Source organism: Aethalodelphis obliquidens, unplaced genomic scaffold, assembly GCF_003676395.1.
Source record: "Aethalodelphis obliquidens isolate GAN/ISIS:26980383/991018 unplaced genomic scaffold, ASM367639v1 scaffold72, whole genome shotgun sequence".
Classification (NCBI taxonomy): domain Eukaryota; kingdom Metazoa; phylum Chordata; class Mammalia; order Artiodactyla; family Delphinidae; genus Aethalodelphis; species Aethalodelphis obliquidens.
Window position 1 is genome coordinate 9,690,169 of NW_020838016.1, and position 14,455 is coordinate 9,704,623.

Consider the following 14,455-nt stretch of genomic DNA (forward strand, 5'->3'; position numbering starts at 1 on the left):
AAGCTGAATTTTAGATAATATTAAGGAATTCCTATTAGTTCTGCTAAGTATAATAATTTATGATGGTTATATATTTTTTAAAATGTCCTTATCCTCTAGATACATCTGAGGTATATTTAGAAGTACAATGATATGATACTGGGTTTTCTTTAAAACATTCCAAGTAACAATAAAAAAGGTAGAGGTGGAAAGATTAAATAAGATTAACAATATTGATAACTACTGAGGCTGGGAAACGGGTATATAGGGGTTCATTATATTATTCTATTTCCCAATATATTAAAATACTTCACAGAAAAATGTTTTTAAAGAAGGAAACACATTCCCTTTTCAAAACAAATAGCCTTTCTATCTTTACTATTTCTTATTTCTGGTTTGAACCCAAATTCCCTCAAAGAGATTAATAAATCAAGTTAGTATTGGGAAATGCAAAAAATCTAATGAACTCAGGCAGTCATTTACCTGCAACACAATTCAGGAAAATCATCCTTGAATCGAAGGCCAGTTCTCAGTGTGGTCATCATCTTCACCCTCACAGAACTGACATGTTTGGGTCCCATTAATTTCATCAAAGACATCAAACTGTTCAAGGCCTATAAAATAAGCAGGGCTTCAAAATAAAGCCATAAAGAAGCTGGCAGGAGCAGATGAGCCCTAAGGACAAGTGCTTCCCGCACTAATCTCAGAGTACCTATTCTCTGGCAACACAAGGTCTAATAAATGCTGGCTGTTTATTCTGTCCAAGTGCTTATGTAAGAGTTATAAATTTGAAAAACACGCGTTGAGTTCTTTTTTTTTCCCCCTCTTTGAAGGTGATTTGTTATTTTGGTTCTGGTGGTCCCCTTAAGCAGTAATTTTCAAATCTATTAAGAATCTAACACCTATTGTTTAATCTTCTTCATATCCATCCCAAACTGCTATGCAGCACATGCATTTTTGTCCTAATGGTACTAAATTCAACATGCTCTAATTTAGTAATAAAACAAATAGGTAACTAATGACATACTCAGAAAATAATACACACATTTGTATTGGTGTGGAATACAGAATCAGACTTGTATGAATAGCTCCAGATTCTAATGAAGGGGTAAAGAAACTCTCCAGTCAACCTTAACTATGTGCCAAAATATGCAAACTCTTTATGGTTTAAAACAAACTCTAGTATTCTTAGATTTGAGGTTATTCTCTCACTTGGGATAACAGTAAGAAAGATTTCATATAGATAGAAGTTATTTGGGGGATTAAGTTTACCAGTTGACACCAAAAGGACAAGTATTGGTTGCTGAAATTTTTAGAGGTTAATTAATTAAGAGAAGGGGAGTACAGACTGAAATAAAAGCTTCCATTCATGGGCTTTCATTATAATTTTACTGACTGAAGAGTGGAGACAAATAAAAAGGGAAATTTAATCAATACCTAAAATTCTATCCCCATCTACAGACAAACATTTCCAGGGGTGACCAATTGTGACAGCAATCATAAGGAAATTTCACTGTGCCAAATGCATTTAAACATACATTGACAAATACTGAAGTTACTTTACTTTCTGTAACTTAACATTTTTGGTATTCAAAAGCACCACGGGCCATGACTCACATGAGACCAATTTGGGCCAATGCATTCAATAATGCAACTTCTGTTTGAGCTATCAGGGACTGCTGGTCTCTTTTCTTCCCACTGAGCTAGATGTTGTGACGACGTGAGCCTGAAGCCGTTAGGGCCATCATCTAGCACTTAAGTTAGAGCCAATCCAAAGGAATTTGAGCTAACTGATTAATTCTGAGAACACCGTGTCCAAAATCAAGCTATGCCCGAAGCTATATTATCCTCACACTTTTAGTTACAGAGCCAACAAATTCCTTTAAGCCAGTTTGGGTGAGTTTTCTGTCCCTTATAAACAAAAGAACAGTAAATGATATAATTTTTCTGTTTAGATTCCCCGAAAACTTATGTGAGTTGTTCAGGAACACAGAATATCATGTGTTTGATTATTTTTCATCTTTGAATGTTTGCAGCTAGAAGGAGAAGTCATGTCTCCTGCATATTCTATATGAATTCTGTTCTGGCACTTTGCAACTCAACTACCACCACCTACCATTTTCTTATCTTCAATGCCAACACTGGAGCTCAGTAACTGCATGTTAAAAAAGGCCAAGATGCCCAACAACTTGGGTTGCAAATAATCAGCCTAAGGGAAAAAAAAACCCACATAAAAAAGGTACTACATAAGTTTTATACAGATCAAATTTCATAAATCAACAATTTATTTATATTATTTCTATTTTATCTAACTACATTAGAATATTGGAAATAAACAGTTGGTAAATTAAATTTTTCCCAAAGCATATATTTTCACATGTAATACTTTAAAAATTAGTGAAACTGATCTACAATCAAAATATGATTAAACAGTACTGTACAGTGAGAAAATCATAAGCTTTTGAATTACAGTTGAGCTACGGTGGGATTTTCAGGATCTGACTCATGTCAGCATCCAGAGTGGAGAGGATATTTATCTTAAGGAGAAGAAGAATAGAGAAAGACAAGTGAATGTCCTTATCTAGAGCATTTAGAGCTAAGGTGGAAAAAAAAAAAGTACTTGATTACGGAACAGGTACCCTGCCAGAATGAAGGTCTGACATAGAGGTCAATATCCACTGATGTAATAGTAATAAAGGGGTACAAGCCTTGGGCATCAACCATGACAGGTTAGGTATCACTGTCCATGGCACTTTGGGTCTCCTGAAGTGGACAGGGTTAATTCTTTCTTGAAAAAGGGTCCTAGAGGAGTGGGTATGGGCTTTAACTCAGCCAAACCTGGGTTTGAATCCCAGTTTTGACACTTCCTAGTATTTGATACTGGATAAGTTACTTAGCTCCTCTGGGTCTGTAAGATGGGACAATGAAAGCACCAACTGCATAGAGTTTGTTGTAGAGATTAAATAAGATGTCACGTGTTAAGCCCTTAGAATATAGTAAAGTGTAAATAAACTTAAGTTAGTATTATTAAAAACTGGGAATGTGAGTACTCTGCAAAGAAGAATTTTCCCCTCTTTAAAAATCTTTATGTATAGGCAAGAAAAGGGACCAAAAAAAAAAAGGGGGGGTGCTGGGGAGAAGTAGCAATTAGAATATTTTCCAACTCCAGGAGAAAGTTGCATTGTTTGGCATTGAGGCACCTAATTTAAGTATCTCTAGGTTACACACACTGCCAGGCTGGGGTCGGGGGGCAGTAAGAAGGGTGTGTACTACCTCACAGTAGAGAGGAAATTAGGTGTCCAACACGTTCTCCAGGTTAGATGTTGGAATAAACTTTTTTTCTCTTCCAAAGCACAGAGAATCATCAGTTTTACCAAAGCCTAAAATTACATTTAATTTACGAACTTCTGATTTGGATTAAGACTCAGCTTAGGTTTAATAAGCCATAATTCACTAATCGCATGGTTCCAGCCCATTCTTAAATGAAAAGCAGATATAGATGATACTCACATAGTCTGTGTCAACATTCTAATTTTAAAGCTCTTATATTTAGACAAATAGTTCGTTCATCTGCCATTCACCAAATATTTATTATGTATGCCTAGAATACTGTGCCAGGTGTACGAGATAAGCTCTCCCTACTTGCTTACATGGGACACTGATATGAGAAGAAGACATTAAACAAGTACGTACATAAGGTTGTGATAAGTGCTATAAAGAAATAAACGTGATCACATGAGAGAGAACTGGGATGAGGTGATTAGGAACTTAGATAGGGTGATCAGGAAACTCTGAGATCTAAAGAATGAAAAAGATCCAGGATAATATTCCAAGTAAAGAAACTACATATTGCAAAGGCTGTAAAGCAGGAAAAAAACTTGACATGTTTAAGAAACACAAACAAAACAATGCTGAAATACAGGGAGAAAGGAAGATAAAAGTTGCACAATATGGGGCCTCCCTGGTGGCGCAGTGGTTGAGAGTCCGCCTGCCGATGCAGGGGACGTGGGTTCGTGCCTGGGTCCAGGAAGATCCCACATGCCGCGGAGCGGCTGGGCCCGTGAGCCATGGCCGCTGAGCCCGCGCATCCAGAGCCTGTGCTCCGCAATGGGAGAGGCCACAACAGTGAGAGGACTGCGTACCGCAAAAAAAAAAAAATTGCACAATGTGATGGTGGAAAGATATACAGACCACGTACAGCCTTATAAGAGCAATGAAAACAATAGAAGGAATTTAGGCAGGAGATAATGTGAGTATAAGTTGTAAGGAGAGTACTTCAAATGCTGTATAAATAACTGATTAAAGATGCAGGAAAGGAAGAGCAATAGGAGAGAACTGTTAGGAGGTTTTTACAGTATTCCTAGAGAAAGATGACGGTCACTTGTATAAGGGTGGTGGCGGCAGAGATGGAAAGATATATTTTGGGGCTAGACTTGGAAGGCCTTATTGATACTCAATTTTAAAGGATATAAGAAATGAAGGGCTCATGAATACCTTCCAGGTTTTGAAGCAACTGAGCTTCTAGGTAGACACTGGTACCATCTCCTGAGAAGGGAAGACTGTGAGAGAAACAGGTTAAAGGGAAAATAAAGATTTTTTAACGGACATGTAATGTTCGGAATTGAGATGTTTAAAAGACAGACATATAGAGATTACAAAGAGAAAGCTGGACAGTCTCTATCTGTCATCTTCCCTCATCCTCAGATCCATTCTCTGCTCTTTCCTGCCTCGCTATGTGCCTAGGAGGCTAACCAGATTTCATCACTCAAGATATCTTTCCCTCTGTCTTCCCACTAAATTCAGTCAACAGGAGGCACCAACAAGGGAACAAAGGGCAGGAGGAGAGCATGTGGTATTTATACTTCCTGTTCTCTCTGCGTTGTGAGGTGGCCCTGGCAGTGGTTATATACAATGAGAGCCCTTCCCCCGCACCATGATTCTAGCTCTCAACCAGGCTCTGGTAATGCCATTTCTTCCTGCCCAGGACTAAGGGGAGCATATGTTTTCTGCCGTTTCTAGTCCCTGGGCTCCTTAACATTCCATGCTGGTTCTCTTAACCTTGCCCATAAATGAAAATAGTCCCTTCATTAAATTCTTTTCAGTGAAACATTTTTGTGTATTCCATCGGTTTCCTGCCAGGACCTAACTTGCATAAGCCCAGAAGTCCAAAGCTCAAGAGAGGTCTGGACTAGAATTTCCACTATGAAATCATCAAAACGTAAATCATATTACAGGACCAGATGAATTCAGATTCTTTCTCATTTAAAGCGAGAATATTTATAGAGAAAAAGACCCAATTACACAGTACTGAATCAATCTAACATTTAGAGGATAAAGTAGATAAAGTAAAGATTAAGAATGAGTGGACAGGGCTTCTCTGGTGGCGCAGTGATTGAGAGTCCGCCTGCCGGTGCAGGGGACACGGGTTCGTGCCCCGGTCCAGGAGGATCCCACGTGCCGCGGAGCGGCTGGGCCTGTGAGCCATGGCCGCTGAGCCTGTGCATCCGGAGCCTGTGCTCTGCAACGGGAGAGGCCACAACAGTGAGAGGCCCGTGTACCGTTAAAAAAAAAAAGGATGAGTGGACAAAAAAAAGAAAAAAAAAGAATGAGTGGACAATCAACAGATGAATGGATAAAGATGTGGTACATATATACAATGGAATCCTACTCAGCCATAAAAAAGAATGAAATAATACCATTTGTAGCAACATGGATGAACCAAGGGATTATCATACTATGTGAATACTATGTGAAATAAGTCAGAAAGAGAAAGACAAATACCATATGCTATCACTTACATGTGGAATCTAAAATACGACACAAATGAACTTTATCGACCAAACAGAAACAGACTCACAGACATAGAGAACAGACCTGTGGTTGCCAAGGGGGAGGGGGTGGGGGAGGGATAGATTGGGAGTTTGGGATTAGCAGATGTAAACTATTATATATAGAATGGATAAACAACAAGGTCCTACTGTATAGCACAGGGAACTATATTCAGTATTCTGTAATAAACCATAATGGAAAGGACTATGAAAAAGAATATATGTATGTTAACTGAATCACTTTGCTATACAGCAGAAATTAACACATTGTAAATCAACTATACTTCAATAAAATAAATTAAAAAAAAAAGAATGAGTAGACAGTGAAGCAAAAAGAAAATCAAGAAAATGCAGTGTCACAGATGCCACATAAGAAAGGATGGTCAGTTGTACTGAATGCTACTGGAAGCCGAATAAGATAGGAAAAGAGAAGTGACCATTAGATGTGATAGCAGGAAGACTGCTTTTGACCTTAAGATGAGAATTTCAGTAGAATATTTAGAACAGAGTCAGGCTAGAATAAGCTAAAGAATGAATGGGAAATGAGAAAGCAGAGATAGAAACCTCTCAAGATATTTTGCTGATAGTCAAAATATCAGCACAATATCAGCAAAATATCAGCAAAATTTGAGTCTCTTGAAAGAATGAAAGCAATCAAAAGAAAAAATAGTAAGCCTCAGGATTTATGTTTTTTCAGGTGAAGAAATAAAATAGTAAGATGATTTCAGATACGAATTTAAGACAAGGAAGGAAAAAGGAATAACATATTTTCTAACTTATCTTAAATCTAACAATGGATTTAAATATAGTTAGAAGTGATAAAGTTAGCATGTCATGCCACGGAAGGGGTAGCGCGGGGAGCTACAAACGCACTCTAATCTACAGTGAAAAAGTGGTGAAGAAAAATGAACATTTTTACCCAATGAAAAAATAAAATCTAAGATCATATGAAAATGCATATTTTTCAATGCTAATATGTATGCTGTGACCATGTAATTTAAATCACCAGCCTTTTCAAAATAAAAATCCCAATTGAAAATTTAAATAAATCTCTAGCATTTGGAAAATATATAAAACACCTGTTTCTCCAATTTCATAATTAAGCCACAAAAAGGAGAAAAACCAAGCAAAAAACCCATACAACATATTCCTTACCATTAGTTCGGGTGACGTGATATCTCTTGGGCCCTGATATGGATCATCACTAGATGCAAATGAGGCAAGTATTGACAAACCATTGAAAACCTGTTGATAGTGTTCTCCAATACGTAGCAATAATTCATTATGCAGTCCTTGGAAATCTTGTCTCAACAGGCTCCCGAGTTCAATTTCTGTTTCATTCTAACCCAAAGACACATTTCAGAAATTTAAGAAAAAAGTTTTTTTTTCTCCATACTAGTATCTTGGAAATAAGTATACTGATTTTAATACACTATTAGTTAATCAGGAGCTCTAGATCAGGTGACAAGAATTACTAATGATATAAAAACGTCATTGGAAAAGGATTCTGACCTTGATTTCTCCTGGTAGGTCTGCCATGGGCTACAGGTAATGAAAATAAGTGATCAGACTTTATTTTGAAATAAAATTTTAAAAAGGGAGTCTAGTTTTCTATAAAGGTTCAAAGTGTCATTCACTCATTATTCATGGAAATGTAACTCTGACAGGAAAATCAGTGGCTCAGAGCACAGTCTTTCTGGTCAGACTGCTGATATCTAAATTCCAGCTTTATCATTTATTAGTTGTGCTGTGACTTAGACAAGTAACCTAATCTGACCTTTCTCTGCCTTAGTTTTCTCATCTATCAAATGGAAAAATAGTACTTTTATCTCACTGGGTAACTGTGAGGAGTTATCCAAGTGAAATGATCCATAAAAATTGTTTAGCAAAATTTCTGGCATGTAGTAAGAAGCACTGAAATGTTATTATCATTCCACCTTTACAATAAAGATTTTCTTTCTCAAAATGAATAAATACACTCAATATTCAAAAAGTCTCATGTGGAAAGAGATCCATAGCTGGCATATCATGAAATACGTGAAATAAATTAACATCAGAGAAAAAGAGTAGAGTTACATATGCATATCTGATAGGTTCTCTTGTTCCCATACAGCCTCTTATTGCTCAGATACTGTTGCTACTATAACACCAAAAAAGAAGCACAAGCTATAATTTTAAATTTGAAAACTAGCAAGAAACTGGGCCAAACTGTAATCAAAGCACTAAGTAACTAAACTCAGTGCTGACACTGTACTACAGTTGAAGGATACTGCCTCTTCCAATAGATGTAATTACTTGCATATCATTAGTCATTTTACAGCTCCAATCAATTAATAAATTCTAAAATGAAATTAGCTGGGACTTCCCTGGTGGTCCAGTGGGAAGGACTCCAAGCTCTCAATGCAGGGGTCCCAGGTTTGATTCCTGGTTGGGGAACTAGATCTGACATGCATGCCACAACTAAGAGTCGTGTGCTGTAAATAAGAAGCCCACATGCCACAACTAAGAAGTCTGCATGCTGCAACTAGGAAGTCTGCATGCCACAGTGAAGATCCCGCATGCCCCAACTAAGACCCGGCACAGCCAAAATAAAAATAAATAAATAAAATTAAAAAAAAAAATGAAATTAGCTGAGAATCTGATCCATGAATGGATGACTACCTAACATATACCATTATGGTAAAACAATCAAAGAATATAACAAAAGAATAATTCTATTTAATACTCTCCTTGGCCCAGGGCAAAGCTTATTTACGTACCATTTGAACTTATATTACCCTAGGATAGACTATAAACTACAGATAGACTATAAACTACTCAATTTCCTATAAGAATGTCACAACAGCTTTCCTATAATGCTAATTTAAACAAAAGAGTAAAATATAAACAAATATTCAATTACCTTTAGATAATGAAGGGCACGTTCTAATTCATCCTTGGAACAGGAACAGACCAAATGGGAAAAAATATACTTGAAATTATTTATTAAAATCTCTCTACGATTGACATTTAATTGTTTTCCTAAAGTTCGAATGAGAGCAGAAGCTGCAGGGCTTGCTTTGGCAGCAAGGTCAGGTAGCAGAACTTGTAACGTTCTCTGAAAAAGAAACACTACAATTACTAAAAAGTACATTTGTCCAGGTGATAAAATATTCATATAAGCTATGTTCAAAAATAATTTAAAATGCCACACAGATTTGGAGTCCACATACAACATATCTGAACTCAGATATACCATTTATTCATTCAACACATATTTAACGAGCATCTATTATGATTCAGGCACTTCAGATACAGCAGTGAAAAAATAGACAAGGTCCCTGATGGCACAGAGTTTACACTGCAGAGGGGGAGAGACAGACAATAAATAAGCTAATGTACAAGTAGCAAAGAAAATAATTTCTCATGAGTATGTGTTAAAATGTACTCATGCTCTTAAGGCAGTGGTTCCAAGCCTGATTTACTATTTGAGCTAACCATAGTATTTAGACAATAAGCAAGAGTAGCCATAATACAATATTTTAAATTTTTTAAATTAAAAAGTTGATGCTGCAATATTAAAGAAAACCTTTTTAACACACCCACCATTCCAACATGGCAACAAATCTACTTTGATTTTGGTCTGTTTCCTTTAAGATCTCGTTCATAAAATAATACACAAAATTCCAAACATAAAATGGTTGATCTTTCATTTATTATGTATCTAATGAACAACTACTACATGTCAGCCACTATCCTAGGCACCGAAGATGTGACAGCAAATAACACTCAGGCCCTGCCCTCAGAGACACTTAAACCTTATTTCTGTTATGCCTTTCAACTTAATATTAATCCTGTAAGACTGTTATGACATTATAAGGTAGTTTCTCTAAAGTATTTATAATTATTATGTTAAGGTACATAATATTCTAGGACCTAAATATTAGACACCTAGTTTCTTCTCTGGGTTTTGTCAATTTGCTACTTGGAAAATGTTGCAATAAACATCTGTGCTTTGGGGCTCCCAGATGGAACTACTGAGGGAAAAAGTAAAAATATCTTTGTGGTCCTTAGTGTATAGTATCATATTTCCTTCTAGGATTTGTCCAATTTACATGTAATTTAACTTTGTTAAAATATGATAATACTGTAGAGAAAAATTCTGCATGGATCACTATTATAATATTAACTAAGAAAAATAAACTTTGCCTTCAGGAAAACATAAGAAGATAATCTACACCATCCATCTTTCAAACCTCAGCCCCACTAATGACTTTTCAAAGGCTTCCCAAACTACTCCATACTACAAACTCTATCATCTGAATTCACAGGTCATCTATAGCACTAGTTTGTACTATATTACTCCAACTCCTTAGGGGTAGGTAAGATCATATTAGACTTTCCATTACCAGTGAAACCAATCATAGCACTAAAGACATAAGGGCTCAGTAATTAATTAATTAGCATTAATTAAATAGTATGAACCTTTCAAGATAGCTAACTCTATAGAGCAATGACTCAAATCAACACGTATTTCACTTTTATAACATAAGTAATATTATCATATCAAAGTCAAAGGAAAACATGCAAATTTGAAAATCTATGGTCTACATTGTACTTGCCAGATTTTCTTTAAAAAAAAATCTAGAATGGAATAAACACAAAATATTAAATTGAAAACCTCAATTAAGTCAACTATACTTTGCAACTTACAGTAAGGAAACGATTAAGATCAGGAAAGTCAAAAACATTGGCAATTTCAGACAAGGTATTTAAAGCCATTTCTCTCTGGTGAGCCACATCTTGTTTCCGCATCTCAGCATTCTGGCATGGAGTACTAGGAAGCACTGTCATCTGACTGGAGTGGAGGGATTCTACCAAAAACTAAAGCAAAATGATTTACTAGTTTTCACACAAGGAAGAACATTTAACTAATATGTTTTAAGTTAACATAAAGGACAGTATTGGACAGTGTTCTAAACATATTACCTAAATTAGTTCATTTAATTTTTGTAACAACCTTAATGAGGTAGATTGTGCATATACTCCCTTTTACAGATGAAGTAACCAAGCTTAGTTAAGAAACTTGAATATCTTGCTAAGGATTACACCACTAACACAGTGCAAAGCCTGTATTTTAACATATCCTTACTTTTCAGCCTTGAATCAACCTTTTTTTTTTTAAAACAAAGTGTCTTATCCATAATATCAAGGCATAAAAAAGCTTATCACTAAAAGAAAGGCTAATACAGAAAGGCTTCTCTTAACAGATTAACAATAGAGAGTAATAATTATTGTAAGATTTTTCCCTTCTCCCATTTATAAACAATATCTTCAGACCAAGATACGAAAATATAAAATTGATGAGATTTAGATTCTTTTAAATAAATCATTTTTTAAAATACCTCTTTTTTAAAGCAAGAAAAGTAAAACATATATGTGTTCTTTTTTTAACTTTTGCAAAGTAATTCTATTTTCTATAGTCAAGGCCAATGCTGACTCTCACCTGACAGATGGGTTTCTTATACTGGTTGAAAAAGTTTTGCAGTTTAACACTTTTAGCTGCAACCAGAGCTCTAATTTCTGTGTATGCTGCTCCAGAGACAGATGCTGACTTGGATAATAAACAATGCAATAAGTGCAAGAGTGCAAAAGGTACCAAATCCCCTTTTGCTGCCCTAAAATTATTAAAAAAAAAAAAAGTTACCATCAATGTTTTGAAAATAAATGGAAATCCACAAATAAATGCATACTGATATCACACTTCTTCCTATAACATTACATCTCTCCTAACACCATTTCTTGTTTTTTTTAATACTTGAAAATCTTTTATTAGTCACCTCTTAAGCTTCTCTGCAACAAAAATGTACACAAATTAGAATTTTAACTGTTTTATGTTCTTGATTCTTTTTTTTTTTAACATCTTTATTGGGGTATAATTGCTTTACAATGGTGTGTTAGTTTCTGCTATATAACAAAGTGAATCAGTTATACATATACATATGTTCCCATCTCTCTTCCCTGTTGCATCTCCCTCCCTCTCACCCTCCTTATCCCACCTCTCCAGGCGGTCACAAAGCACTGAGCTGATATCCCTGTGCTATGCAGCTGCTTCCCACTAGCTATCTACCTTACATTTGTTAGTGTATATATGTCCATGCCTCTCTCTCGCTTTGTCACAGCTCACCCTTCCCCCTCCCCATATCCTCAAGTCCGTTCTCCAGTAGGTCTGTGTCTTTATTCCTGTTCCTATCACCATTTCTAACAGCAGGCAAACAATAAAGGAAAATGGCCAAAATAAATAAGGAAGTATACAAAAGCTGCCAAACATACCTTCCAATATCCCCTGTTGTAAGAATCAAGGTATCCTTCAACTCATTATTTCTTGAGATCTGAGCATGTGTATATGCTTCCTTCATTCTTAAGACAAAAAGCTAGACCAATAAAATTAACTAGTTAAATTTTTAAAGTCAGGTTTATGAAAACACAAAAAAATAAAATTTAAATAAAATAAAATTTTAATAAAATAAAATAAATAAAATAAAAATAAAGTAAAATAAAATTTTAAATTTACAATAAAAATCATCAACCTCTTTTATAAATCCATCTTCAGCATCCAAGGATTCCAATATATGCTTGATATTTCCACTAAAAGCCACTCTAACATCCTTGTCTGGATCTTCCATTAAATTTAATAAAGTTCCAAGAACCATTTTTACATCTGTTTCATCTTCTCTAAAATCAAGGTGCTTACAAAGATGATACAGATTATCTATGAAAGCTAAAGGGCAAAAGCATAAAATACTTAATTTAACACAGTAAACAGAAAAGTTTTACTATAAAAATACTGTCAATAAATAACATACTACAAAGAATGCTAAGTTGTCTAATAAAGTTAATATTTAGTGTTTAAATTTGTAAAGCACACAGAATTGTGGAGGATTAAAACGAATAAATACTGAATACTTATAAAACTGAATACTTATAAATTTAAATTTACTTTTACTTAATAAAAGTTATACATAATTTAAATCTAAAATAAATTCTAGAATTTTTTAAAGTTTTAAAATGACTAGTCACTTAGATTTTGTAGATCATTATATTACTGGGATAGATTTAAAAGCACATTTCACTAATCTAAAGAACTGTGAATTAAGGGCAAGCTTAGCCTTACTGTTGATCTTACTTTGTTTTTACAGATTTAATTATTATTTATTTATTTTATTTATTTTTGGCTGCGTCAGGTCTTAGTTGCGGCATGCAGGATCTTTCATTGCAGTGCTCGGGCTCTTCGCTGTGGTGCACAGGCTTCTCTCTAGTTGTGGCATACGGGTTTTCTCTCTCTAGTTGTTGCGCGCAGGCTCCAGGAAGCACAAGCTCAGTAGCTGTGGCACAGGGGCTTAGTTGCCCCGAGGGTGTGGGATCTTAGTTCCCTGACCAGGGATTGAACCTGCGTGCCCTACACTGTAAGGCGGGTTTTCTACCACTGGATCACCAGGGCAGTCCCTGTTAATCTTATATTACATTACATTACATTACTAGATTTAGGGAGTCCTAGAAATCACCTGTCATACATTGTTTTGAAAACTTGAGGGCAAGTTGTAATTTATTACACAAACAAAGCAATCTTCCAAGTATGTGTATACATCTCATGCTCCCAACAAATCCATACACCATTACCATCGGAAAGCAGCAAAGATACAATCCATACTCCTCAGCTGGGCAAAGTATCTAACTATTTGAAGTTTTAAGGTCCAAAGTAGTGGCAGGGGACACATTAACAAGGTCCCTGGGATCACTGAAGAGGATACAGAATACTGAAACTCACAATATTGAAACAAACATCAGGTATGCCCCATTATACTGTCAAATCACAAAAGCATTTAGAAAATCTAAAAATTATTTCCATTGTTAGTTCTGTGATACAGTCTAATACCAGACATCCCTTTTATGAATGATCATTACCTAAGCATTGAATCTATCAAGCAAGTCTAATTTTTTAAGGCTTTAGCCTAATTCCACCACTGATTTTAAAAACAGAGCTTAAATAGTTGGTTTTTTTTTTTTTTGTGGTATGTGGGCCTCTCACTGTTGTGGCCTCTCCCGTTGTGGAGCACAGGCTCCGGACGCGCAGGCTCAACGGCCATGGGTCACGGGCCCAGCCGCTCCGCAGCATGTGGGATCTTCCCGAACCGGGGCACAAACCCGTGTCCCCTGCATCGGCAGGCAGACTCTCAACCACTGCACCACTAGGGAAGCCCTTAAATAGGTTTTAAAATATTAAATAAATCATAAAAAACCACTCACCAAGTTTCACAGGACTAGGTAATTTTTTTTTCAGTAGGAAAAGGAATGGCTTGCAAACAGACACTTTTAGTCGAGAAGATGAACATTCATGTTGAGAAGTGACTTTTAGGCTCTTACATAAGAGGTCAATACGTCTATGTTCAGAGAAAGGCTCTGATAAAGAACTTGTCAAATAAAACATGCCATGAAGTGTACAGACAAGCTGACCAAGTATAGATGCAAATTCTTTCTTGACAATGTCAGAATCATCTTTGACTTTATCTCTATGGGGAAAAAAACAAAAAGTACTAAACCTTCTTGCTTAATTTTGTGGTCTAAATAGTCTTGTTTAGTTTGAGGCAAACGTACTGGTAAAACAAAAG

At 35.8% G+C, this 14,455-nt stretch overlaps 1 protein-coding gene across 4 annotated transcripts in view; it reads right to left on the reverse strand.

Moving 5' to 3' along the window:
* The window catches only part of ATR (ATR checkpoint kinase), a 102,609-nt gene that overhangs the window by 70,023 nt on the left and 18,131 nt on the right, over window positions 1–14,455 (reverse strand). For 3 of the 4 annotated variants that reach the window (XM_027091645.1, XM_027091643.1, XM_027091646.1), the window contains exons 10-19: window positions 14,094–14,356; window positions 12,377–12,567; window positions 12,120–12,220; window positions 11,293–11,464; window positions 10,500–10,670; window positions 8,710–8,904; window positions 7,320–7,349; window positions 6,963–7,148; window positions 2,096–2,188; window positions 463–593 (exon numbers count right to left, since the gene is read on the reverse strand). In XM_027091645.1, coding sequence (XP_026947446.1) covers window positions 463–593; window positions 2,096–2,188; window positions 6,963–7,148; window positions 7,320–7,349; window positions 8,710–8,904; window positions 10,500–10,670; window positions 11,293–11,464; window positions 12,120–12,220; window positions 12,377–12,567; window positions 14,094–14,356 — 1,533 coding nt within the window. The remainder of the gene's footprint in view (window positions 1–462; window positions 594–2,095; window positions 2,189–6,962; window positions 7,149–7,319; window positions 7,350–8,709; window positions 8,905–10,499; window positions 10,671–11,292; window positions 11,465–12,119; window positions 12,221–12,376; window positions 12,568–14,093; window positions 14,357–14,455) is intronic. The other variant, XM_027091644.1, reaches the window with a different exon arrangement.